General features: G+C 41.8%; 1 protein-coding gene across 10 annotated transcripts; it reads right to left on the reverse strand.

The window, feature by feature from the left end:
- Window positions 1-320: 320 nt before the first annotated feature.
- On the reverse strand, window positions 321-26,239 carry LOC116768998 (ankyrin repeat domain-containing protein 17). Of its 10 annotated transcripts, none has more exons than XM_061529469.1 (48): window positions 25,874-26,239; window positions 25,117-25,158; window positions 24,497-24,620; window positions 19,791-19,956; window positions 19,244-19,505; window positions 18,567-18,788; window positions 17,983-18,240; window positions 17,578-17,731; window positions 17,051-17,261; window positions 16,656-16,869; window positions 16,168-16,393; window positions 15,618-15,899; window positions 15,363-15,538; window positions 14,555-14,668; window positions 14,137-14,221; window positions 13,875-13,934; window positions 13,410-13,498; window positions 12,622-12,783; window positions 12,336-12,458; window positions 11,886-12,095; window positions 11,617-11,768; window positions 11,114-11,330; window positions 10,762-10,980; window positions 10,276-10,548; window positions 9,925-10,093; window positions 9,371-9,608; window positions 8,993-9,125; window positions 8,812-8,912; window positions 8,441-8,657; window positions 8,158-8,304; window positions 7,797-7,922; window positions 7,374-7,519; window positions 6,745-6,897; window positions 6,263-6,382; window positions 5,992-6,141; window positions 5,436-5,592; window positions 5,092-5,200; window positions 4,752-4,942; window positions 4,416-4,631; window positions 4,239-4,325; window positions 3,913-4,038; window positions 3,566-3,692; window positions 3,401-3,489; window positions 3,141-3,281; window positions 2,450-2,569; window positions 2,143-2,334; window positions 1,614-1,826; window positions 321-838 (listed from the first exon to the last, which is right to left on the reverse strand). In XM_061529469.1, exons 1-48 carry the CDS (start codon window positions 26,060-26,062, stop codon window positions 812-814), a joined length of 7,725 nt encoding a protein of 2,574 aa, XP_061385453.1. In that variant the 5' UTR covers window positions 26,063-26,239; the 3' UTR covers window positions 321-811. The 10 variants fall into 10 exon arrangements, with proteins under 10 accessions (XP_061385453.1, XP_061385454.1, XP_061385451.1 ...); XM_061529470.1 differs by having other exon boundaries at window positions 8,158-8,283; window positions 12,622-12,789; XM_061529467.1 differs by having other exon boundaries at window positions 1,614-1,823; window positions 12,622-12,789.
- Between the last annotated feature and the right edge of the window lie 466 nt (window positions 26,240-26,705).

Raw genomic sequence — 26,705 nt, forward strand, 5'->3', positions numbered from 1 at the left:
GTTATTGAAACTTAGCAGTGTTTGAAAACTAGTTCGTATTTATAATTATAAAATATATTTCATATTACAATCGCTTATAATTTTATATCTCAATGATCGGGTGAACATGGCTGCAGACCCTATTCAAGAACAGACCCAAGTATGTTTCAACGGTTTATTTGCCTAGAACTTACCGCATTATTATTTTTTTTGCTTTAATAATATTCGAGACATAGCAAGTCCTCGGTAATAATTTACTTACAAATATAAACATTAGCCAAATAAACCTAATAAAAAAAAAAGAATCATTGAAAAACAGGTGGCATTAAAAACACCATTGGTTACAGTGCATCAATATATGGTATTTAATCTTCATGTACAAGCAATTTCATTAATACACCTTCACTAGTCCGCTGCTGGCGGCGGGCCGCGGGCCGCGGGCCCCGGGCGCGCGCCGGTCGGCCCCGACGCCGTGTTACGCTATAATGTAGTGTAAAACATGTATAGAAGGTCCGCGTGCGGAATCTCATTCCGCTCTACGCCAGCCGACTCTATCTATAAATTGTCTAAACCGAGCTCTCGTCGACGGCGGTTACAAATAAAACTACATCCCTCTCCCCTCACGAGTTTCATTATAATGAATCGTTTAATGCTCACTTCAGTCGATCGTACAGTATAAGTAGTTATCTTCTCGATAGGACATTCTCTCTATTATTTATATAGATAATCTGTATAATATATTTCTTTCTCACTAATATCTACACCGTTTCCAAGGGTTACAATTATATATAATCCTCGTGGGATAGGTCTGCAGGCAGTGAGACGGTCGGCTCTAGTGGCTCCACTTGCTCCAGGCCTGCTGAAATAACGAAATGCATATACTAAGTACTGTATAATAAGAATCGAAAAAAAATATTACATCACATATCATATCAGACCCGGTGGACCCGGAGGTCAGTTCCTACCATAGACCGACCATTACCGTTTCTGACATTTTCTTGAAGGGGCGAATGAGTTTGAATTGACTACGGTTAAGGCAATTTTTTAATATCTTTTATTATAATAACGCCGGCTTACAATCAAAGCTTTCAATATTAGAATAATATTTTTAATAACTGATTAATAAATAAAAATATAACAACCTTTAAAAGACTGCTACAAACCGCGCCCTTACAGGTTTATGACGGAAGTTGGCTTTAATAATGATATGATAAATGAAAATAAATTACTGAATAGAAGGCAATAAACAATGAAATTAAATAGAAGTATTATTATAATGGTATCTAAGACTTTCGAGAGTAGTCATTGAAATCTAATTACTTTAGGATTTACTGCGCGTTCTCTATTACGAATATTTTAAACTGCATACTCCCGACGTTTCGGTTCCTTTACAGCAGCCGCGGTCTCGGGGAGGCGAGAAGAAATCATAACGCGCGTAGTGTATAGGAAAATATTAGATTTATTTAAATAACTATTATCATTCACTGTACGGCCTTCACGCCTGACAGGTGTCAGAAACGCATACCCCGAGCGGCCGGACTGCTAATCATGTAGAATATTAATTACATGAATGGTAAGTACATCGGAGCTCAGACATTTCTCTTGAGGGTTGGAGTACCAGCGTAGTGTGGTACCTGTTTATCAGTGGCGTGGTGCGGCGGCTGGTCCCAGTGATGGTGGTCCGGCAGGCCGCCGGGCGGCAGGTAGGCCGGCAGGCAGGCCGAGAGCGGCAGGGCGTGCATCAGAGACAGAGCGGCGGCCGTGGCTGCGCCGCCACCGCCCACGCCCGCGCCGTAACCACCCTCGCCGCCCACACTGCCCACGCCGCCCATGTTTACTCCTTGCTGCTTAACAAAGTAACGCCATTTAGCTTGATAATTACTTAAAATAAAAAACTAATAAATAATTAACAGATTAAAGTATGTCATTTCTTGACCACCTCGTAATAAATAAAGAATTTGAAGCTTGATGCCCTGTGTCGTCTGGATTAGGGACACATATTAATGAAATTATACAAAGGTTTCACTTATTCAACCAGTTTTCAAGATGATTTTAGTCCGGTGGGAATCGAACCCGAGCAGTATAGTATAGTTCACAAAGTTAACTTTTATTCAATAGTATAAAATGATTCATATTCTTCCAAGAGGGTGTAGTATGTGTCACCTGGTATCTGTCGTGGTCTGTGCGGTGGTGCTGGTGATGGTGGTGCCAGTCGTCGGGCGCGGTCATCTTCCACGCTCGCTCCGTGCCGATGGGACGCGGCTTCCTCTCCTCCTCCTCGCCCCACCCCACGCCGACGCCCACGCCGCTCACGTTGCCCACCGAGTTCACGCCCACGCCGCGGTCCAGTAGAGACTATATTGAACAATCAAGTGATACATGTGACCTATATCCACAGATAATATAGCCTGTATTGCGCGTAATGTTCTCATTATAATACAGAGAGTAGATCGATCAAGTCTGATTGTACCTGGTATGGATGGTGGTGGTGAGGCGGCGCGTGCTGCATCTTGGGCGCTCCCTGCTGATACGACATAAGCAGCGAGCTCAGGTTCCCGCCGCTAGTGCCGCCGGCTCCAGAAAACAGTTGCTGCAAATATAACAACTAAAATGTTAATTTGTCTGCATTTCTTTATAACACTCTATAGCTGACAATATGTTACGTAGACACAACATATTAAAAAAAATATAGGAACATCGCCGGGGCAACATCGTTGTATGGATAAAATATCATATAACGAGTGACGCCGCTGACTCCGCGGAACGCACCAAGCCGTGTGAACCAGGAGATTCCTGATACCATGCAAGCTATGGAATGGTATTGCTGTACTAGCATCGGGGCAATCAGGTATAGGTTATAAGTTTTAATATGTAATTCTTATTATAATATACATATACGTAAGTTTTAGTAGTTTTCCTGCAACCTCTGGTCACTGCGAAACACACCCTTTATGTCATAGGTTTATGTCTCTGAGCTACATAATTGGGAAGTTCATGAAAATCCGTTCAGTAGATTAGACGTGATACAAACATATTCAGAAACTTTGGAATTTCAAAATATTAGTAGCATTATACAGTCAATAGCATGCACGATGGCAATTATGTCAAAGGCTCGTTGTGTATAGGTTCGAGGGAAAAGTTTTTAGTTCGTATGTAATAACCTGTGCGGCATGTTTGTGCTGCTGGTGCTGCAGCAGAGGATGTCTCTGTGCGAAGTCAGGAGCGCGCGGGTTGAGACGCGACACGCTCTCTACGCCCACGTAGCCGAGACCAGACAGCGACACGCCGCTCGACATACCCACCTGCCGACACGAGCAAACATCATAAGCTAGCCATCGACGAGATGATGACCAGACACGTGATAGGTTCTGTTGTTAGGAACTTTAAATGTAAACTTGTTTATACAATACAATACACTTGCCATCATGTTGTGTCCATTGCGTGAGTTGTCCTGGTAGATAGGCCCGTTTCTTGACAGTCCGCTCATGTCCATGGCATTGACCGCGTTGCCTGAAACGAGATCGATTATAAGGCTTGGGAACATGTAACAAGGGGTATACAATAAATGTATGTGCGGTGAATGTACCGATAGGCATGGGATGGTGGTAGGGGGGCGGCGGCGGCGGAGGGGGAGTGGAGCCGTGCGAGGACGTGCGAGAACACGGAGAACAGCCGCCGCCACCGCGGTACCCGGGGGCCTTACTGGCGTCCGCCTGGAACGACAACGAGTATACATTAAAATTAGAAGTAACATTTCCATATACATATATATCTTTAATTGTGGAATAATTTTGATGACTATGTAATGTTTGATATCAGATGTCTTATTATAATACTGTTCATAGACGGACGTCTCTTCATAGTTGTGTTGTCGATGGTCACTTTGAAGTAGATTTGTTTTCTAATAGTTCTGAATAAGATATATCTCCGTACCTGCGGCGGAGGTAGGTCAACGTTGTGATCGGCCCACATGGCCACGGATCCTCCCGAGAGGTCCTTGAACAGGGAATACTCCTGGGCTCCGCCTGACCCCGACACGACCCCCACACCGCCCGCCACCTGCTCATAGGTTACAAGGTACAATATATATAATATAGAGATTGTTACTAAACTCCTAATTATTGGCAAAACATATTCGGCTACTTGTCATGATAGTTGTGAAAGCTATAATTTTTTTCATCCTGCTGTGTAGTTGGTTTGTATATGAATGATTGCCCACTATGCAACTATTCTAGCCGAGTAATATTTGCATGGTCTACCTGTGGGGTGGTATTAATATGGAGGGCAGCGGATGTATTGACTGGGATGTCTTCATTGCTCCATGTGCTCGAGTTATCGGGACTCAACTGTTGATAGAAAAATTATTCAATGGAAAAATAAAACTGTGAGATACTAAGGATGTGCCGATGGCATAGGATTCAATGTACGAATGTTACTTGTAGCGCATCAGCGTGCGGGCGTGGGATCCTTGGCTCGTCGTCGAGTCTGTGTGTCTCTGGTGTCGCTTCCCTCACCACCTCCCGGGCCTGTACCTCGCGGACCTCTCGGACCTCGCGGGCCTCGCGCGGCGGAGGCTCGCGTGTGTCGCGCGTCTTAAGCGGCGAGGAGACGACGGTGCTGCTGCTGCTGGCCGCCGGACTGCTCGGAACCACCTGCTCAATACCATTGCAAAAGTTACTTCATTGTTTTATAGGACGTGTATTAACATTATCTGCCGACATATTATGAACAACATTTCACGCGGGTTGACTTTCCTCTCGATCCTGGCGTACCTGAGGCGTGGGTCGCGGCTTGCTGTCTGCGGGTGGCGTTGCGGTCAACTTGGCTGCGAACGTGTGACTTCTGGCGCCGACGATAGCGCCCGTGTAGGACAGCGCGCCGGTCTTGATAGAGGTCACCGTCGTACACGTGGTTGTGGTGACGGCTGGAGCGCTCGAAACACGTTTTTCTGGCAGCTGTATAGCTAAAATAGAGAAGTATTTTTCATTACAATATCACTTTATATGAATTTTTCAAACATATAGATTTACACTTGGTAGAGCCTAGTTGCTGTCTGTAGCTATTAGAGGGCTGAACAATAAAAACTATGTAAAAATGGATATAAATGCCCACCATGAGCATGCAGTCTGGGCATGGGCGGCCTGGTGCTGGTGTGAGGCTTGGAGCGGCTGGGCGGAGTCGCTCGTGACCCGCCCACAATCGAACTCACAGTCATAGGCATCTGTAACATACACAGCTGATGTAAAGAAATTCACAAAGCACATTTTTAAACAAAGAGTAAAAATTAACGAAGTGAAGAGACATTATCGTTTAAAATTTAAGCGGTTAGGAAACGTAAATTGTCAAGGACTTAGACTGGTATAATATTTCCTTTCATTATATTGATAAAGCATGTATCTTATAACACTATCTATCACATTTGATATTAGTTCATTGGTTAAATGTTCAATGTGTACCTTAACAGGGGTCTGTTTCGGCTTCGGTTGATGCGCGGGCGCAGGTTGCGGGGGCGGGAGCTTGGCCCGCGGTAACAGAGCCGAGATGTCGGCCTCAGGATCTCTGATCATGGCCGCTATAAGACTCGCAGCCTGTTTCGTCGCCTCCGATGACCCTCTGGAAGATTCACGTGACATTACAATTTTGTTTCTATTACAGTAATACAAACTTAATACTTACACACAGAACAGAGCGCAACATACATTAACTGAAGTTCAAAATTTCTTTTAGATATCATGTGTGACATTGATGAAGATCATCAACAACGTGTCAACCGTCCGATCCTGACTTCGTTATTTCCAAACGTGGTTTTAAATATATTTTACAAAGACAAAAACCATGCTTATAATTTCATGGATTCACTAGTTTCGATGTCTGTACTTGTTATATAAGAATGTAAGGAAAATAGTTAAGACCTATTCAAAAATTGGTTAGGGGGCAGAGCTGGACTAAAGCCAGCTGTTTGTAAGTTCCATATACGTCATACAAATACGTATACATATATATACAACTCACTTAATGGTGATGATTCTCTCCCCCTGGCCCTTGGTCTGCTTGTCTACTTCAATGTGAGCTCCAGTGGCGGACCGTATGGCATTGATGTTAGTCCCGGCTCGTCCGATCACACGGGATATAGCGTGAGCGCCCACTGATACTTTCTTGCATCTGTTAAAACATTGTAATGATGACTAAAGATAGCAATACCATTAATTAAATAAATCAATTTACAATCCAGAAAAAAATACATAACCAGCAAGTTCGGAACTAAAAGTAAAATACAACCAACCCCGGCTCCAGTGTGGAGAGCGTCTGGACGGAGGACTTGCGTACCACCTCCTTCCAGCCCTCGTCTCGCCGTACGCTGGCGCTGGCTGCCTTAGGAGACGTGCTCTTATCGCCCTCCCATCTGAATTAATACAATATATTAATATTCCACATCTAACTTTCGTTTCCTTCACACTAAACTTCATATGATTATGATTAAAATGTACGTATATTAAAAAAAATAATTAAGTGCCCTACTCCAGGCCGGCGGCGTCGTACTAAATGCAACTTAACGTTCGTCACACGTCTCACAATACCGATCAACATATTTTTATTATGAAAAAAGCTGAATTCGTTCGGTATATTGTTAGTACATAAAGTATCAAACAGATGTACACGATAAACATGTACATTATGTTTATTTTCCCGCCCGCGGACCCGTGTAACCGGGTCAACGACCTGCCCAATTCCCCGCCGAGTGATGTCATGAACGCCGCGACTTACTGCAGCGCCGCGTGACTCTTTTTATTTTTGTCGCCGGCGTCGTCGTCCTTGTCCACGTTGAGTCTGCTGGACTCGAACACTTGGCTCTTCCGCGAGTTATTTCCATACTTGACGTTCTGTACTGTGATGTTTTTGGCGTCCTCTTCGGGTTTCCTGCAACACCACGAGCGTGAGGCGCTTTGTATCGATTCATATTGAACGTAATCAAACTTCACTCTTTTGTAATCTACATACAAAACACTAGCGTACTATATGATTCACGTTTTAAAAAGACGACACGAATTTTAAAAAGTTCCTTGTATTAACATGTTATTATTTATTTTATTATTAAAGCAATCTCGATCTGTCAAAATCTATATCCGGATAGACCTCGATGTATCGGAAATTCTACTATGCCCAGTAAAGTTTGCATCGTTCGACAACATACGGACAGTTATATTATACAGTTTTTTATTCATAAATCCTCGCACGATGTATTACTAAAGGATGTAATTGGATGAGAAACGGCTAACGCTCCGTAAGTAGTGTAACGATGCAAGCTTGGACTAAGGCTACAGGTTCAAACCCATCTCCAGCGGATGCTGCTGAATGTCGTTATATATTGCCTATACGTGTATAACCCGACTCACTTGTCCTTCTTGTCCGGCCTCCTGTCCGCGGCGGGCTTGGCGGGCGTGGCGGGCGGCGAGATGGGTGCCACGTTTTCTTTCTCCAGCTTCTTGTCCGCCTTCACCGGGACCTCTTTCTCGGGTTTTGTGTCTATTTTCAGTTTCACCTGAAGAAAACACGAATTGACTTAATTATATTCATAATTTCAACTTCTTCGAGTTAAGTCGCAGCGGCCAAGCGAAGTCGTATCTTTTGAGACACTTCAAGAAGAATAACAGTAGTCACAATTGTGTCTGCGTGTACACGATGAGGAGATTTTAATTTAAATCTGTAGTAGCTTTTTTTGAGTCAGAATTTCACTGGTATGGAGTTTAAAGTGTAATCGTCGGACTGACACTTTGAATCATGAACGTAAATTGTCAATGAAACGCTTGTACACTGACTTTGTCTGGTATTTTCTTGGGCGGCGGCTGTGTCGGGGCGGGCGCTGGCTTTTCTTCCTTTTTCTTTTTCTTGCTCTTGGCACTTTGAGCTGGAGGCGCCTTCACGTCCGAGGAGGAGCACGAGCCCTGCGATTATATAGCATATTGTTAAACACCTTGTATATGGATTTAATCTATCTTTAACGCAACTTGTATCTAATATATGTCTCATAACAGTGTTTGAGAAGGACATTAAAAAATAATTCACTTCTGGATATAACAGATTCTGATCCTGTTGGAGTCAATGATTTTTTTTCTTTATTTTATATCTGAATCTGAATCTGTGTTAACCCGTGTTTCATAATTGCCACACCCTGTATACCTGTGAGTTGGCGTCTATGCCGGAGTCGCCCTCCTCCCTGGCCGCGGGCTCGTCGTCGGGTTCCCCTCCTTCCGAACACTCTCCCAGCGCCTTCTCGCAGTACAGAGTGTTCTTTTCGTTCTCCGTCTGCAACTTGCGCCTTTCCTCCTGACATCACAATTACAGGACGTGTTATACTATACCAATCAGTAGTTGAGAACCACTCAAGGTTATATCGTGTTAAATCCTATGTTATATACAGTCTCATGTATGTATAGCTACGTGTGTGAGTGATGGTAGGTACCTTCTTCTCCATCTTCTTCTTCTTCTTCCTCTCCCTACGCCGCGCCGCCGCCTGCCTCCTGGACTCCTCCCTGCAGCGCTCAGCGTCCAGCTCCTCCAGCAGTATGGTGGCGTTCTGGTTGGCGCGCGCGGCCTGCGTCTCTTTAGCCGCTCGTATGACCCGCACGCACTCCTGGCATTTCTCCAGCAGTTCCTTGTCCGATATCGTGCAGATATACCTGTTCACAAGTTTGCATTAATAATCTTCTTTATAAATTTTTAGTTTTGTACATCTCAAAGACTTTCAAAAGTAATAGTGACGTCTCTCATAATTAATGTGTGCTATTAGCATAGGATATTAATCTAGGCGAGTCCGTCACCAACACCACTAACCTGGTCATTTCCTGGTCGGAGGGGAATTGCGTTACGACGCCGACCATCCATTTGACCACTTTAGTATGTCCCTTTCGGAAAGCGGCCATTAAGCAGGATACCTTTAAAAGTTAACAAACATTGACAACCATCCTACGTGACTATCGCCGGGCCAGTCGAGCCAAGCGCCTATCCATATTACCTTTCTATTGTCTTGAGAGTCGATGTCCGCTCCGGCCGCGTACAACATCTCCACTACAGCCAGATGTCCGCCGTTAGCCGCCAGCCACAGCGGGGAGTTGCCTTTTTTGTTCTTCACCTCTACAGCCGCTCGTCTGCCAAGTTATTGAAATATATATTTTCGGAAATTTTATGACTGATATATTTATTGAATAAATTTTGAGTAATGGCTTTTTATTAAAACATTAATAGTTTTTGTGACACAGTTAGTGACAAAACTTTGAGGATTTAATTATACTTTTTTTTATTTTTACTGTTTTACTTATTATTCGTATACAAATAAAACGTGTTAGTAATAACTAACAGACCATTTGTGAACGACTGGTGTGTCATACGTTACCTTTGCAGTAGAAGTTCGACGAATTTGGTGTGTCCCTTATCAGCGGCGATGGTTAGCGCTGTGTCTCTCGAGGATGGGACTGGGGGCGCGTTCACATCAGCGCCCTTGTCCAGTAAGACTCGGCCGACCTCCACGTATCCTCCGCTGGCCGCCTCCATGAGAGGCGTCAGGCCGGTCTTGGCGCGATGCTCTACGTTCGCCTTCCGATCCAATAGCAGACTCACCACCTCGTGACGCCCTGAACATTAAGCGTGTTCAAATTATACACAGATTATTTACTTGGAAAATTATATAAGATGAAACAATAAAAAGCAGTTGAATTAAGATTTGAATTTTCATATCTATAAAGATTTCAAAATTATATAGTAGTTTTAAAGCGTTATTTTTTTTTAATAAAAAAAAATGAATTTTAGGAGATTGTGTACTAGCTATATTATATGAATATGGATAAAATATAATCCAAGCACTTTAACAATCTATTATCAAAAGGAATTATTATTGTAAGCAACCATCATTTCCTATATACAACGTTCATATGATGCGCCGCGCTGTACCTTGGAAGCAGGCGAGTGTTAGCGCCGTGTTCCTGTTGGTTTCTATCTGAGCGTTGATGTCGGAGCCGCAGTCCAGTAACAGTCTCACAGCGGCCGTGTGACCGTTCATGGCCGCCAGCATCAGAGGCGATATACCCAGCTTGGAACCCGTGCGGGAGTTTATCTCCGCCTGAACAAAGGTTAGGATATGAGTCAATATAGTATTAAATAATACAAACTGTGTGCTGCAGAGATCATTGATTAATTATTTACTTTAAAAAAATGTAGAACAAATCTATATAGCTCCCAACATCTTAGTTAAACATGTGTGACCACAGGTTAAAAAAATGTAAATGTCATATCTTCTGTTACCTGGTGGTGTAATAGGAGTCGTATGATGTTGACGTATCCCCCGGAGGCGGCGAGCGAGAGCGGGGTGTAGTCGGACACGTTGCGGTGTTCCTTGTTGGCTCCTCGGCTCAGGATCAGCTCCACTACTTCATAACGTCCGCCGCTGCAGGCCAGAGACAGCGGGGTGTCCTTCGTCCTTTCCGATTGAGCTTCGATATCCGCGCCGTGGTTCAACAGGATCTCCACTATCTTCTCGTGGCCGGCCGTGGCAGCCAGGATAAGAGGTGTGAAGCCCTGGACAACGTAATTCTTATATAGTGAAGAGTATCAAAGATGCATGACGAGGTATGTCGAGAGTGTTCATACCTGTTTATTTAACTGGATAATTGCATATTGTTATGGATATATATTTGTAGCAACGACTTCGCTACCTCTATTTATTATTCTAACTAATATATATATGATCTAATACTTGATGAGGCTAAACAACATAACATTGATTCCTACCTTCTTATCCCGGTGTTCGATGTCCGCGCCCCTGGACAGCAGTAGTTCCACCAGGTCCTCGTGTCCGCCGGTACAGGCTAGGGTGAGGGCCGTGTCGTGGTTGGAGTCCGTTTCTCCGTCCACATCCATGGCGGAGTAGGCGGCCGGCGCGGGCTGGGGTGGCGCGGCCTGCGACTGAGACGACTCCACACGACTCCGGGAACTGCCCGCGAACCGACCCTGCAACGTATCAAGTATCGTTAGGCACAATGTAGATTGACAGATCCACTGGGGCAGTTTTATGTAGTGATTTGAATATATGATAGTTTGTTATCGTTTTCCACATGCATGTCTTGTATGTTATGTTTCTAACCTTTTTCTTGAGCGCGGCGTTGTTGGCATGGTGGTGTTGTTCTCTCTTGGAATGGGTTTGCGTGTGAGGCGGAGTCCCCGCGGGCGTGTATGAGCCGGCGGGACCGATCGCATTGATACCCGCCACGCCGGCCGCCACGCCCGCCACTACGCCGCCCACCACTCCGCTCGCCACTCCGCTCGACGCTCCGCCCGCCGCGGGACCGAACGTTGATGATCTATACAATAACACGTTATTAACGTTAGTTAAAATAAAAACAACACACTTGCTCGTCTCCTGTTCCTCTGAGTCAATATGTATATAATTTTGAAATGATGTTTAGTATAAATACCATATCTTAGCTAATTTTCTATAACACTCGTCATATATATATATAATCCAGAATGTTTGTCACGCATATTATACTCAATGTTTATAAGTTTTAAACTTTCGTTTCTTCATATACTTCTGACCCGCCGGTATACAATCAAAATATAAATTCCTACGTATAGTGTAATAACTACCTATAGTCGTTGTAAGGCAGTGTTGGAGGTGGCAGAGCAAAGTGTGGCTGGTTGTCTAGAGGCGCGGGCGCCGGGGCCGGGGTCAGGCCCAGCGAGCACGACTCCAGCGAAGGGGACGGAGGCCGAGGACGGTAGTGGCAGGCCGGAGCACCCTGACATAGTGTAATATTAGAGTTATAGCTGTATAAGTACTATCAGGTAGAGATACAACGCGGACAATATCTCGTAAGAAAAACTAGTTTATAGCAAACGTGTATGAGTGATAGTACCGTGACATCGACGAGTACAGCGGGCCAGTCGCTGGACAGCGCCTCCTCGGCGGCGGCCAGCAGCCTCCTGGCGTGTCTCTCGTCACGCTCGGCGTCCTCTCCTTCGCCCTCCGCCTCTCCCTCGCCTTCCCCTTCCCCATCCCCCTCACCCTCCGTGCCCTCTGAGCCACATTTCCCCGACAGGATCTCGTGGGACTTCTGCTGCATCACCTGTACACGTACGTTTTATATGATCACTCCTAATTAGGCCACACATTAAAAAAAATAAATTAAGATGAATGTAGGAATGGGTCTAATATTGCATGTGGAAGTAATGTCATTTCAAACGCTCCCACATGTGAATACTGGTGGAAAATAACCTATAAATATTACATTGATCAAACTTGATCTGCAAAATTTTTTAATACGACAAAGCATTAACTTTCATGTAGTGTGTGTGTGTTTGTGTACCTGCAGGACGAGTGAGCGCAGTTCGTTGGGCGGCAGAGCCACCAGGGACGGCACCTCCCGCTGCAGGTAGTCCAGGACGGCGCCCAGCTCGCGGGCCTCCACCGACCCACCCTCCTCCGGAGACTGACAATCATCAAACAACAACTAAATCAATATAAAGCACAGTCCCAATATGTAACTCTCAACATTAAGCCTCTGTATTATATGAATTGGTTAAAATTTTGACATATGAATATATTAATTTAAAATTACGAGACATTAGAAATACTTATCAATATTTTTATACCTGCGGCACGTATGCTTCAGGCCTCTGCTGCATCTCCTGTGCATACTGTTGTTGTTGCTGCTGCTGCTGCTGTTGTTGCTGTTGCTGGTGTTGTTGCTTCTTTTGCTGCTGTTGCTGTTGTACAGCTAGCTGCTGGAGTTGTTGCTGCTGAAGCTCTTGCAACTGTTGCTGGAATATAATAATACTCATCAATAGATATATAATTTTAACTCATTAATAAAAATATGTTTTTTACATGATTTTGAATTTATGAATTAATGTCTAGCTACGTTTTCCCGCCAAAAATTTTCTACTCTATAATGAATGATCAATTAGTTCGTCTAAGTGGTTTTATTACGAGTTTATTCTGTATCTATTATCTGATGGCTACTTTTCGATGATGGCATTTGTTACACATACATTTATTGACATGTCATAATTCAAAGTGACCGACTACTACAGTAATACAACAGACTCATAACACTATGTATGTATGTATGTATGTCTCCGACAATTACCGCGACGTCACTAATACGTCCACCGAGTCGTTTGAGGGCTTCTAGCAGAAAGAACTTGCAGCCGTACTTAGCGCACTTGCGAGTCGCCTTAACGCGCGGACGATCTTGTATTGAAGTGCTCTATTTAGATAACATTAAACAGCTTTTTGGGATTTGGTAAAATTAATTTATGCGAGATCGTGATGCTTACTGTGGAGTGGCTTGGTAAGAACGATTCTGAAACCTATACGGACACAAAACATTTGGTCCGCTTCCCGCGGTGGTGTGATAGTGATGATGTGAAATGGTCACCTGGTTGAGGTTGGTGGAGAGTTGTTGCACCGGGAACAGCTGTTGAGGAGGTGGGTACGGGGGCGTCGCCGGCGCCGCCACAGGGGGTGCTGCGGATATACATACATATATATTACATACGAACAGACGACACGAAGGTAGTGTTATTAATCAAATGTTCGACCAAAATAATTAGACCCCTGGCTGGTTACAGATAATCAGAATGCGTATAATTCATTGCTTTATGTTTCACAAAGCAATAGTCCAGTGAGATGGATGAGACGGAGTGGGGGTTATTTAATACTTATGGTGTCGGACAATATCTTATATGTTTATTTATCTTCAAAGTATGGACTACGCCGTGGGAGATGAATTTAAGGAGAAATGTGGAGGTGAATATTTTTTGATGGCTTCGTAATATTATGGAGTACAGTGGCCACGTGGGTCACTTGTTAGACACGTATATGATTGTGAACGGCGACTTGCCTTGGGCGCAGTACTGCAGGTCGAGGGCGTGCAGAGCTGACGAGGCGAGAGTCGGTGGACCTTGGTGATATAGTACTCATTTAATAACAATACATCTGATACTCTTTCCAATATTTTGTATTAGAAGTCAATTGGCTAAACTTTTCGGATGTTGCAAACTATTCGGCAGGATTTTAATGACAGGGACAGTAAAATAGGAAACTTTATAGTGTGTTGGTTGTATATAAAGTATTCCTTGTGAGAACGAACGGGCGGGCCTTACCGGAGGCGTCGGCTAGTTCCAGCATCGTCCTCTCAGTCGGTGGCAGTGATTCATTCCTCGGCTGACCGGCGAGCGCGTCCGCCCTCTGAAATATATAATAGGTTTAAAATAATCATAAAACAAACACGCGTCGCTCTACCAACTACACAACAATAACGCCCTTATAGATATAAGTCATAAGGTCAGTTATCCAAGACATCCCATACAAGCTAATCGTGATACAACAGACGTGGGGTGAGGAGCCAGTCCGCTCATAGCTCCATCCGGCATGCTCTACGTGACTCTAAGGATACTAAGGAGCGGTCAGAACGGAACATAACCAAGGAGTGAATCAAACAACGTGATCGGCAAACAAATAATAAAATAAACATGTTAAAGAAGCAACTACACATGATATCGTATAAACGCTTCCACTCACATTGCATGTTTTTTCGACTTTGTTTTTATTTTTAAATTTCTTGTTAACATCCTTCCAAGTAAAGCCGGGCGGGAGGGATAGCTTATGCTTGTGCACCACGTCGTGGTTGCACATCTACACCGTGGAAAGCAAGCACAGAATGATAGTATTTTAATATTAAGCCAATAAATATGACGAGCGTTGGTCAATTTGTATGTTCGTTGTACGAAAACATTTCACGGGGATCACAATAAAGGGATAATTTTTTTTGGCTAAAATAGACTTTTCTTAAATTTATTGTATTTACTAATTTTCTTCACTAAAATTATTCTAGTAGATCGACCAGTCATATAAGAGCCCTGTCTTCGTAGAGTTAGTCCCAAGTGACGAATACAGGTGAAGCCGTAGACAAAAACGATAGGTTATTACATAAACAAATACAGCGGTGTATCCAACACAGAGCACAGAGCTGAGCAGAACTTAATCAAGAACTTAATCAAGAACTAATTCCATACAAATTGACCCCCGACCGAGGGTTGAGCTCGATGTCATCCAAAGCATGATGTAACCGACTAGGAGGGGCCGGCGGTGGAGGGCTAAGGGGACTCGGCTAGTGAAGAAGGCATGCGAGGGGCGGGTCGGACCTAGCAAGTGACGATGGAAGGATGGTCCGGAGAGTCCTGGCCGACCGACGCTTCGATTTATATATATTATATGAAGTGTATGTATCACAAGTTTTCACCTACGGCCTCACGTGACGTCTTAGGCTACGAGGCCCCGTCGGCCTGTCATTGACAGCGGTATGAGTACGAGTAGTAGTGGTACGTACATGGTCCTCCAGTATGTCGGGCGGCGGCGGCAGGTGGTGGTCGGAGTGCGGCGCGGCGGGACGCTGCTTGCGGCCGCACTTGTGCTTGCCGGCCCCCGCGCCCGCCGCCCCGGCCGGGGGATGCGCGGGGACGCCCGGCTGGACCGTACCGTTGCCGCTCGCCTGTTTCTTTCTTCCTGATCATTTAAAATATCTCTGGTCAGAATCACGTCGTAAGACGGACAGGCGAGAGAACCCATGGCGACTCGAACTCACCGTCCAAATAGACTTTGGCGAAGTTGGGTGGCACGTCCTGCTGCGGCGCGGCCGCGGGGAGGGCGGGGTGAGCAGGATGCGCGGGGTGAGCGGCGTGCGAGGGATGCGCGTGCGGCGGGGGGTGCGCGTGAGGGTGGGCATGTGCGTGAGGGTGCGAGGGGGGTGCGTGCGCGGGGAGCAGCGCTCGCTGGCTGGGCGCGCCCGGCGCCGGGGCGTGACTCAGGCCGAGCGCCGCCGCCTGTGCGGAACTCAGACCCCCGCTCTCCTCCGTACCCGTGTTACCTACAGACACGAGGTTGCATTAGTTCATATGAATTACTGACACACGGTTTAATTTACATATCATGTACCTAAAAGAGTGTTTATTAGATACATCTATTAGCTGTGTCACAAGACTTAGTAAACACAACTGGTGTAATGCGTTTCCGTGCAAATTACACAGAAATCGATAGGAAAGCCTATATGTTACTCGTATATTTTACGTGAAAGAGCAACAAACATTCACTTTTATAATATTACAAGTATACATATATATATATAATCTGTGTACCTCTGGGCAACATGAGGGAGTGGGGGTAGTCTAGCAGCAGCTGCACGACGGTGGTGTGTCCGCCCTTGGCCGCCTCGATGAGTGTGCTGGAGTTGTCCTTGAGCTTGCGGAAGGGGTCGGCGTCGCACGCCAGCAGGAACTTCACCACGTCCGCATGTCCGCCGGCGCACGCCAGCGACAGCGGCGTGTGATCCCCGTTGGCCGTCATGCGGTTCACGTCAGCACCCTTGGTAAACGACAGTTTTATATTCATATAGGATTTTCAACCTCGGTGTCGGTAAGCGAAACTCATCAAATTTGGTATGATTATTTGGTCATTCTAATACTTCAAAATAAAGTGTGTGTACACGTTTTGGTCTTAAGTTTAAAGCGGACCCTGTCAGTTAACACAAAAATGACAGGAAAAGTTTGTAGGAACGGAAGAGATTTACAGCTGAACCTATTGAACTGAATATATTATTGTGTGTGGCTGTGTGTGTCACCCTCACCTTGCCCACGAGGAACTGCACGGTACACAGATGTCCGGCGCGACAGGCCTTCATGAGCGGCGTCCTGCCTCCCTCGCTCTCGTGCTCCAGCAGCGCCCCGGCCCGCAGCAGCACGTCCGCCACGTCCGTGTGTCCGTTCTCGCACGCGTACGTCAACGCCGTGTCGCCCGTCTGCGTCTGAGCGTGGACCTCCGCGCCGGCTTGCAGCAGGTATCTAACGACCGTGTTAAATTATCAACACTATCTCTGACCATATACATAGATAGTACTCGACATATAATCCCGTTGTACTAACATAGTTTCTGCATTTATGACTTTTAAAATAAAGCGAACCCTTTCATATTCATGGATTAATAATGTTACGGAATCCAAGTGGTCGAAACCGTCAGACTAACCGTACGAGCTCCAGGTGTCCTTCCTGCGAGGCCTCCATGAGCGGCGTGGAAGCTCCCAGTTCCGCATCCGCCCCCGCCTTGATGAGGAAGTCCGCCACCTCGAGGAAGCCGCCGCAGCAGGCCAGGGTGAGGGCCGTCTCCTGCGTCTCGTCGGTCTGAGCGTTGATGGACGCGCCCTGACCGAGCAGCAGCGCCACCATCTCCTCGTGACCTTATTATTTATGAACCAAATATATATCCATGAAAAACTATAAACTGTCAGTATTTAGTGTGAAGGTGAAACTTTTTATATGAATCAAACTTTCATATACAGATATATAAAGGGTTTTCCAATAAGGGCGGGTAGATTTTTGCGGCCATTTTGTCTCGGTGACATCTGTCAAATCTTTCGTTTATTCAGTTACTTATGCCACATCACCATGGCAGGTTACACGATTGCACATCTCGCACAAATGATAAGACTTTATCATCATAGCGAGTGTTCGTTACTACAATATATATTTATATAGTACGCTCTCGTCCTGTACCTTCCCTAGCTGCCTCCATGAGCGGCGTGTATCCCTCGTCGTTGACTTCTTCTATGTTGGCGCCTCTCTCCAACAGCAACATAGCCAGCTCCACGTGTCCCCCGCACGCCGCCAGGGTCAGCGGAGACTCGAAACTGTCCGTCGGCATGTTAACCTGGTCATCATATAAAAATTATGTTCAAATTATTTTTAGAAGATTTTTTTTCTCTCCAAAGGAATTTTTTATTCTATCAATTATGTCTTTAAAATCTTTGTTGGACAAATAGTTTATATGATTAATGTCATTGACCTACCGTAAAATTTTACAATGTACAGTCCCAAGTACGGAGGAAGTGCAAAGAAAATTGACCGATTTGATTATGCTATGTGTAAATATCAATATGCTTAGGTCTTTATATGACAGACCTGTGCTCCAGAGTCCAACAGCAGCCGGGCGACCTCGACGTGTCCGTCCATGCTGGCCTCCATGAGGGCGGTGTGCATCTCGTCAGTCTTGTGCTCGCGGTCGGCGCCGGCCGCCAACAGGAACCTGACCATGTCCAGGTGACCCTTGTAGCATGCGAGCGTGAGGGCGGACTCCTTGAACTCGTTGGAGTGCGTGTTGATGCCGGCGCCGTGCTCCAGCAAGATCTTCGCGACGCCCACGTGACCGGCTGATGCGGCCTGCGTCAATGATTTTATTACTTAAAACGATCTCTATGTTATTGTTAACTAGCTTTGTTGTTCGCAAAATACAACCAACAGATGTAGTGTAAAAGCTAGAACGGACTGAGTAACTTCAACTATATATTCAGACAATATGATATTTAATTATCCTATAATATACATTATACAGTGAGGACAATAACGACTGCGTTACTTAACAGACATGTATTACGGACAGAGCACATGAGTGCGTTATGTACAGCGGAAAGTGTATATTGTCTTTAGTCACTGGTATTGGCGAGTTCCTATAAATTAATCTCTGTCCATCGATCCCTAGCACCCACCTCCATGAGCGGCGTGTGACCGTTTTCGTTGTGATCTTCTACATTGGCCCCGTTATCGAGCAGCGCCCGCACGCAGTCCTCGTGTCCGCCGGCGCAGGCGTACATGAGGGGCGTGTTCCCGGAGCCCGAGACAGCGTTGACGTCGGCGCCGTGAGCGACCAGCAGCCTCACGATGTCCACGTGACCGGCACTCGCGGCCTCCATCAGCGGCGTACAATCGCCCTGTACATACAAATTACATTAAAATGTTACATTTCTTCTATAACTAAGAACTTATAATGCAATAATCACATACAATCCATCTATATAATGATTATATGTTAAAAATTACAAGTAAACTTTTTTGGCTAATAGTTTATAGTTAGTGTTTGACTCTTTAGATTTAAAACAGCGATCGAGGCATACCGTTATAACATAAGCAGTGACTCCAACTAAGGTATTCGTGACTAACAAATGACTAGTTCAACACAAATGTTCATAAAAACGACGTTAATCTAAAATAAGTCGAGAGCAGTATTGATTCTGTTTGTGATTATACTTGAGGATATTTAAATTAATAATAATTTTGTATACACCAAACGGCATCTTAAAAGTTGATGGAAGGATCCATTCTTAATTAGGAAGTTTTACCTTACAGAGCAATATAACAATTCTCTAATTGACACTAGCGTTATCACCTTGATCCCCCTGTCCTCGACGCTCGCGTGCATCGCCAGTAGAACTTGAGCCAACTCGTAGTAACCAGCTGAACAGGCCAGCGAGAGTAGGGATTCGCCCTCCTCAGTGGTCTCGTGAACCGACCGGCCCTCGGTCAGCAGCTTCCTCACCGTGCCCACATCACCGTCCGAGCAGGCCTCCGCCAGCGACGGAGCCCCGTCCGCGCCCACGGACGCCGCGGCCGTCGGTGTAGTCCCCGTGGCCGTGGATCCACACTGAGTACTGGAAATAAAAATCACATAAACAACAGGCAGTACACTATATTTGTACGTTCAACTGCTTCATTATAATCAGATAAGATCAAAGCTTCAACGATCACAGAGTCCGCTCGATCGGCTCGGTGCGAGAATCGTCGACTCGATCGCGACCTACCGAGAGACGAAACACTCAATCTCGGATTAACATCATGATGAATAGTCCAATCCAGTTTAAACTGTTGGAGGGGTTGAGGGGGTTCGGAAGTCTGGAGCGATCCTGGTGAGGTCACACCCATATCGCGTTACTCACGGTTTATCTTGATGGTGGTGTCGATGGTGGGCGGGGGGCTGGTCGCTGCGCATGCGCGTCAGGGCCGCGGCCGCCTCGTCCAGCGCACACGACACCGAAGACGTCAGTCGACGGAGCACCTCGGGGTCCGCTAGGTGTTTGCCCTCACCGGACAACTTGCCTATGCCTGCGGTATTTATTATTTTGTAAATTGTTAAGTGACATTAAAGCCAATGTACCACATCGGCACATAATAGAAATGTGTTTATAGAAGCTTATTTATTACAGTTCTTACTAGTGTATTGATAAACATATAAGCATACTGCATTTGTTGAGAAAAAAAAAGACAAAAAGAAAAAGTATTATTGGATTTATGACTTAGAGTCAATTCGACGTAGTCTGAGAAATTTCTTAAAACGATTCAATTAAATTAACGTACTTTAAAAAATAATTTATGCAACAACAAAAAAAAATCTTTAAGTTACTCTGTTATACACAGATTATGTAACCAAAAACAGTGAGTACTAACTACAATTGGATTGCCATATTCAGTTAAGTCCATTTATTAATAAGTCAACACTGCTCCGCTCACTATGATTGTTAAATGTCATTAGTTGGGAGTGACATTTGAAAAAATTGACGGGCGCAGTGTAACAGTAACGTGACCTTCAAACTGATATACAATGTATCTATAATATAATATATCAATTTCATACTAATGAAAGTATATCATTAGTTTTATTCTTATGTTTGCTTCGGATATTTTTAGACGTGTCGGCAGATTCTTTTTATTATTCATTAAGGTCACGTGACAATAATAATAACTTATAAAATTATAATCCACTGACGTAAAATCGCCGTAAAATATAATGACAAAATTTTTCTTCCGGTCTTACTGTATATATACTAGACTTGATTCATTCAATCAATAAATAATATGCATAGTAGACATTTCTTTATATATATAGGAAGTGTCCACCGCATTTGAGAAATTCTCGGCCACCAATCACTATCAAAGTATGCAAGCCGTGTAAAGGAAATACTACAAGGGCAAAGTTGGAACAATCAAGTTTGTAAAACTTAATTACTCCGGTTATAAACGCCCTCATGATTTAACTGTCATTTGACTAGCCGCCGCCCGCGGACTCGTCTGCTTCTCGCAGTTTAATATTACCCACGTGAGCCCACGACGATCAGTTTTGTAATAGAAAATCTGTATAACATTTAACTTAAAATTAAAAAAATCTATATTTTAGTAAAAAATTGTCCGTAATTTTTTGCACAAATAATGCATTTAAAATGCTTCAAGAAATTACACAATATATATCATCTGGCCCCATACAATTCTTGATTTATTGATAAGTGGTGAAACAAAGCCAAGCTTGTGACGCTAGTTAGGCGGATGTCACTTACAACTTTTATATCCCTTGTTAAATATGCCAAAAAAGAGGTCAACTGACGTACGAAAGGACATTGAACAATTAATAAGACTTAGTGCTTAAAACAATTTCTATGATAATAATAATTAGAAACTTAGTTGGGATATGCTTTATTCAGATCAACCGACATCCGAGCAGACGAAGACGCGGCCAGCAGTTGTATAACTGAAAACCGCGTGCGATGAGTTGTTGGTAATTAAAAACAATAAAGTGACTTGCAACATACATTCATAATACCGCACCTCGGAACACAAGCTACATACAATGCTACAATTATATAACTAGCTCACACCCGTGGCTTCGGTCGCGTTATGTGATATGTTAAAAAAAAAAATTCGTACGTGAACGACAAATTCTTGTATTATAATATTTTCGAACCCTGTTTACTTTATAAAATTAAGATATCTAGATATTTTTTTCTATGATAATGCTCAAACATATAAGACATAAAAAATACTAAAATCTTTATTTAGATGTATCCAGTTTGTTTTTTAATGATCCAACAGACTACGTGAAGCACAACTGCACGACACACGTATTCTCACGATAACATAAAAACGCCCGTTCAAAAAATTCTGCTATGCGTTATGATAAAGTCTAAGACATTGACTATGTGTTTTATCCGATTATAATGAAAACTAACTCTCATACAATAAATAGCTAGAGTTTCCAAATTGCTATTTCTATTAAATATTTCAAGTGCAATCTTATCAGTGCTAAATAAAAAACAATAGCTTGGGTAGAAGCTAAGCAAACATGACTCTTATTTATATGCCCTCAAGGACCATTTAGACTTATCTATTAAAACCGTCACTAATTCGTGGATGGTTTATGTTAACCTCTCAAGAGATCCGAGTTAATAATGGCAATAAAATGGTATTATATATATGATCAGTTTTCTGAACGTATATTTTAGCGATCGATTTCAGACTTCAGTTAATAGAGCCTAGTTTGCAACTGCATAAGGTCAAGGTAGGGCGTACGCCATCATCGCATCAAGCGATTTTTAATTATACTTAACGTTATTCACTAATACAAATTATAGAATAAAAATATGTCGAGAATAGTAAATATATATATACTTTTAGTAAGTTTACGTATTAGTAAATAAAAAAAAAAGTCACTAAATTTTATTCTAAGAATTTTAAGCGTCAATTTTTTTTTCTTTTACTATACCATGTATGTATTTCTATTGAAATGTTTTTTATCACAGGAAAATAATGTACAATATAAGGTTATATGTACTAAAATGTTTACTCTGATGCGCGCAACATCTGGCTGGCGTGATGTGGAACGTACCACGGGTGTGTGGCGGTGTTGATTTTGTACGGGGCTTGGTTTTTCGACGCTCTTTAATGGTACTAACTTTAAAACTATCTTATAATTGTCGGAATAATTATAAGACTCCTATTAAAGATTATAAATATTATTATAATTTTCATATCGAAATACTACTCGCGAAACCCTTGAATATTATAATAATTTTATATATATTTATGTATTTACCATTATTTACATAAAAATTTGTAAATTTTTTACGTCCAATTCTGATCAATTTAAAGCACATTGTGTTTAGGTAATTTATATAATTACTAGTAGTAATAATTTTAATATTATATTAATTTTTACTTGAACTGCCTATCATCCATCCTGGATTTAGAGAGTATATTAGATTCTAAACTTGTGCAGCAAAATAATAAAATATAGATAAATTTAATGGAATATAATTAATAAAAATTTTGCTTGATGGGGACAACAATTTATGAAAATAGAAATAAGACATTCCAATCATTAGATTTAAGTCTATATATGGATATAGCAAATGAAGAAGTTCTTGTAATATCAGAGAAAAAAAATTATATGAAGAGGCTCGCATTGGACTTAAATTATATAAAGACAGGATTATCATTGGGAACGAACAACAACGAACGAATGAATCTTTGTAACACTATGAAAGCGTTAATTTATTGTTAACTTTATATATAAAAAAATTATCATAAATTAAGTGAAAGGAATTTAATATTTTAGGTACAAACAATCTAATTTGTATATCAATATTTAAAAAATATCATTCAAGAGTATCATCATAAGGCATATCGTCAAATTATGTAAGGCTTACCAACGTAAGAAATGTATCCTCAAGATCACCGCAAATTGCCAAAAATTCTTATGTTGGTATACCTTTGACTTAAAAAAAATTCTTGATATAAGAAGAATAGAGAATCAATATACTCTTTACACTTGATGCCAAATGAAAAATATGCATTTAAAGTTATTAGACGTACTTTAAGATAGCTGCTGAATGTGAGACACTCACAGGTCTCAGGAAACTAATTTTCTTAAGAAACAATGAATCAAGGAGTTTGCAAGGTGTTATTATGTAAGGGTTGCCAACAAAATTTACTTAATCTTTTGATGGACCCTAAAGGCTGTTGATTTATACCATGAACAATACATGATAATGTCTAAGGAATAACATAAATATTATATACAAGACAAGGTTTTTAAGATGAAACTGAAAATCATGCATAACCTAATCCTTAAACATAGTTTATGAATAAAAATTTTGAGTACTATGACAATTTCATGTAAAATAATTACTATGCAATCAGTAATAACCCATTACGTGACCATACACAGCAATATATTTCAGTCATAGTATATAATTTCATCTTATACTAATGCATACTAAAAAAGAATCATTTTTTTTAATAAATAAAAAAAAATGTCTATGAAATTGGTACATGTCAATGAAAATTTATAACAAAATTTTAATTGTTTTTGATCAACGCATAACAATAACATGTGCTATATGAAATAATTAACAAAGGAACATTTTGATTACAATATAAAAATGAGGCCTGAGGTCATCGAATATAATCAAGCCATGTTACTGCTTTATCAGGTTATAACTAGACATTGGATTATATGTACAAAACTAATATATATATATATATATATATTATGAATGATAAATATATATTTTTTTCTAATCGAGAATGTTTTGTTATGGTTACGATATAGAGTAACAGAATGCAGCAATAAGTTGATCTGAGTCATCTTTAAAAAAGATATTTTCTAAGATCTGCCTCAGACATGTCATATTACGGAGTTATACTTAGTCCGATTTTCAATTTTACTTGAATAATATCCGACTACTAAGAAGAGATACTATATGAAAAAAATTAAATGTGTATACATATTTATAAAATATGCATATAATTTGGTATATAGTGTTAGCTGTGTGTAACATTGTCAAGGCAATTTAAATAACTTATTAAAACTCACCAGCAACTTCTAAAAGTGTTTCGAGGCGAGCCTGCATCTCAGGGTCAACGGCCCTTTCGGGGTCATCGTGAGACAGAAGGAACTTAGACGACTCTGTACCGCCACCTTCTTCCTCCATCTCCGCCTTAAAATATTATTACACACTGATGTATTATAACTATAAACATGTTTTGATATTTTTCTACATATGCTTAATTTGTAAATAGAACTTACTATGTCAACAAACAAAATTTAACACCCAAGCTATTTGTTAACATACAAACAAACATATATTGTGCCTGTTATATATATATGATAATTCAGTTGTATGTTATGTTTAATAATTAACAATGAAAAATTTTAGGTTAGTTTCATATGTTAGTCATCATTCATATCTTAATGTAGTGTAAACAGACCGTTAAAAATAATCATGGAAAAAATCTGAGCACTGTAAACAAGCAATGAAAGCTGATGCATATATTATGTATGTTAGAATCACAAGGACCATTCATTATTAAAAACAAAACAATATGATATTGTAATGTATCCGAGGCACACATTATGCAAGTTAAGCACTCCAACTGCTCAAGCTATTGGTGTTGGTGAAGCTACATCTGCACCCGGTAACATCTTCCACTTACCAACAGGTCTGGCCTGCTAAGGCACAAACAAGCCAGCAAGATCTATAACACCAATGAGAAAAATTTGAGACATACTGACAATGTGGTGCTTGTAGGCGACCTTACGACTAAACGATTCTGAAAATGGTCCTTGTAATTCACCAATAGCCAACATTTTTGCGCGAATCGTTGCGGCCACAGCGAAAGACTCGTGTACGCATGAAGACACAAAACACAACATCGTTCGAGATAATGACAACTAATCCAGTCAAAAATTATATAATTCTCGTATTCATGTTGAAATAACGTCACAAAACCACAATATTCAGCACTTTGCATTGACTTATGCATGTGATTTAGGAAACATGGCCACCGTAGTATGAGCCCTCTCCAAAACACAAATAGACAATGAAAAGTGTCTTACGGTAATTGAGCCCGTCTCGTAGAATTACAAAGAATCAATTGAATATCGTCTAGGAGCGACGGGCATAAATAATTTCATGCATTACTCAGTGAGACGTATGTACCTTTGACTTTCTGACGTTTTACGGAATATTTGGCAAGCGACTTGTACCGTAACTAGAATGGTTAAATTTCTCTATGCATCGCGATTTTAACGTTTAAGAGGAAATATAAATGAACAAATGGCAATATTTGTATAAAAAAGAAATTGTATGATCATGTCATGTACAAAATGTCCAAGCAGCATTTAGCGGTACAGATAATCACAATCCCTTACTACTGCCACCGCCTCAGCCGAAAACAAAACACGTTTTACCTCAGATACAGAGTCATCCTCGCTTTCCGAAGAGTCTGTCATGTATTTGGCAGGCGCTCCCGAATACGTTTCGGTTTCAGATTTGGCCGGACTCGAAGCCGAACTCTGAGGAGTGGATGATTTTACCACATCAAGTTGCACATTCACCTTATCGATATTTCGATTTTCAGACTGTCCGACATTCTGCATTTTTGTCCTAATCCAATATAACTTAATTAGTCTTTCAGTATCAACACTTTTTCTACGAAATTAACACGTTCTTATATTAGCAAACAAATTTATTTCGTCATTTAGCCAGGCTGATACCCGCCATGTCTACTACTATGGCGAGGTTCCCGGATGCTTCAAGTAGGCTAACCAATTATCTCCCTCTGGCGACGAAATTATGAAGTTTTTTGTGCTGCCATCTGCGGTAAAAAATGCAATCTTTAAATAATAGACAACTTTTTTCTTTATTATGAAAGGAGACTAGCACTTTTACACACTAAAACATTTATGCAGTGTTAGAAAACATTTTTCCAATCTATTTTAGTGTAATATATAAAATATTCCCGTTTAAATGCAAATAATAAAATAAAAAAATATATATTATTATCGCAACAATGGATTAATGTTAGAATACCCCTTAAATTAAATTTTAAATTAAATATTATAATTTATAGAATTATTAAAATCTGTAAACATTATCATGAAATATAAATAATAGCATATGATATTAGTTAACCGTTTAATACAAATAAGGTGAATGAAACAGAAAAAATAAACCGGTAGTAAATGTTATTATTCAAATAAAGGGGTTAAAAAATATAGTTCACGATATCATTTTGAAGTT

The sequence above is a fragment of the Danaus plexippus genome, chromosome 5 (genome assembly GCF_018135715.1).
Source record: "Danaus plexippus chromosome 5, MEX_DaPlex, whole genome shotgun sequence".
In the NCBI taxonomy this organism is placed as follows: Eukaryota; Metazoa; Arthropoda; class Insecta; order Lepidoptera; family Nymphalidae; genus Danaus; species Danaus plexippus.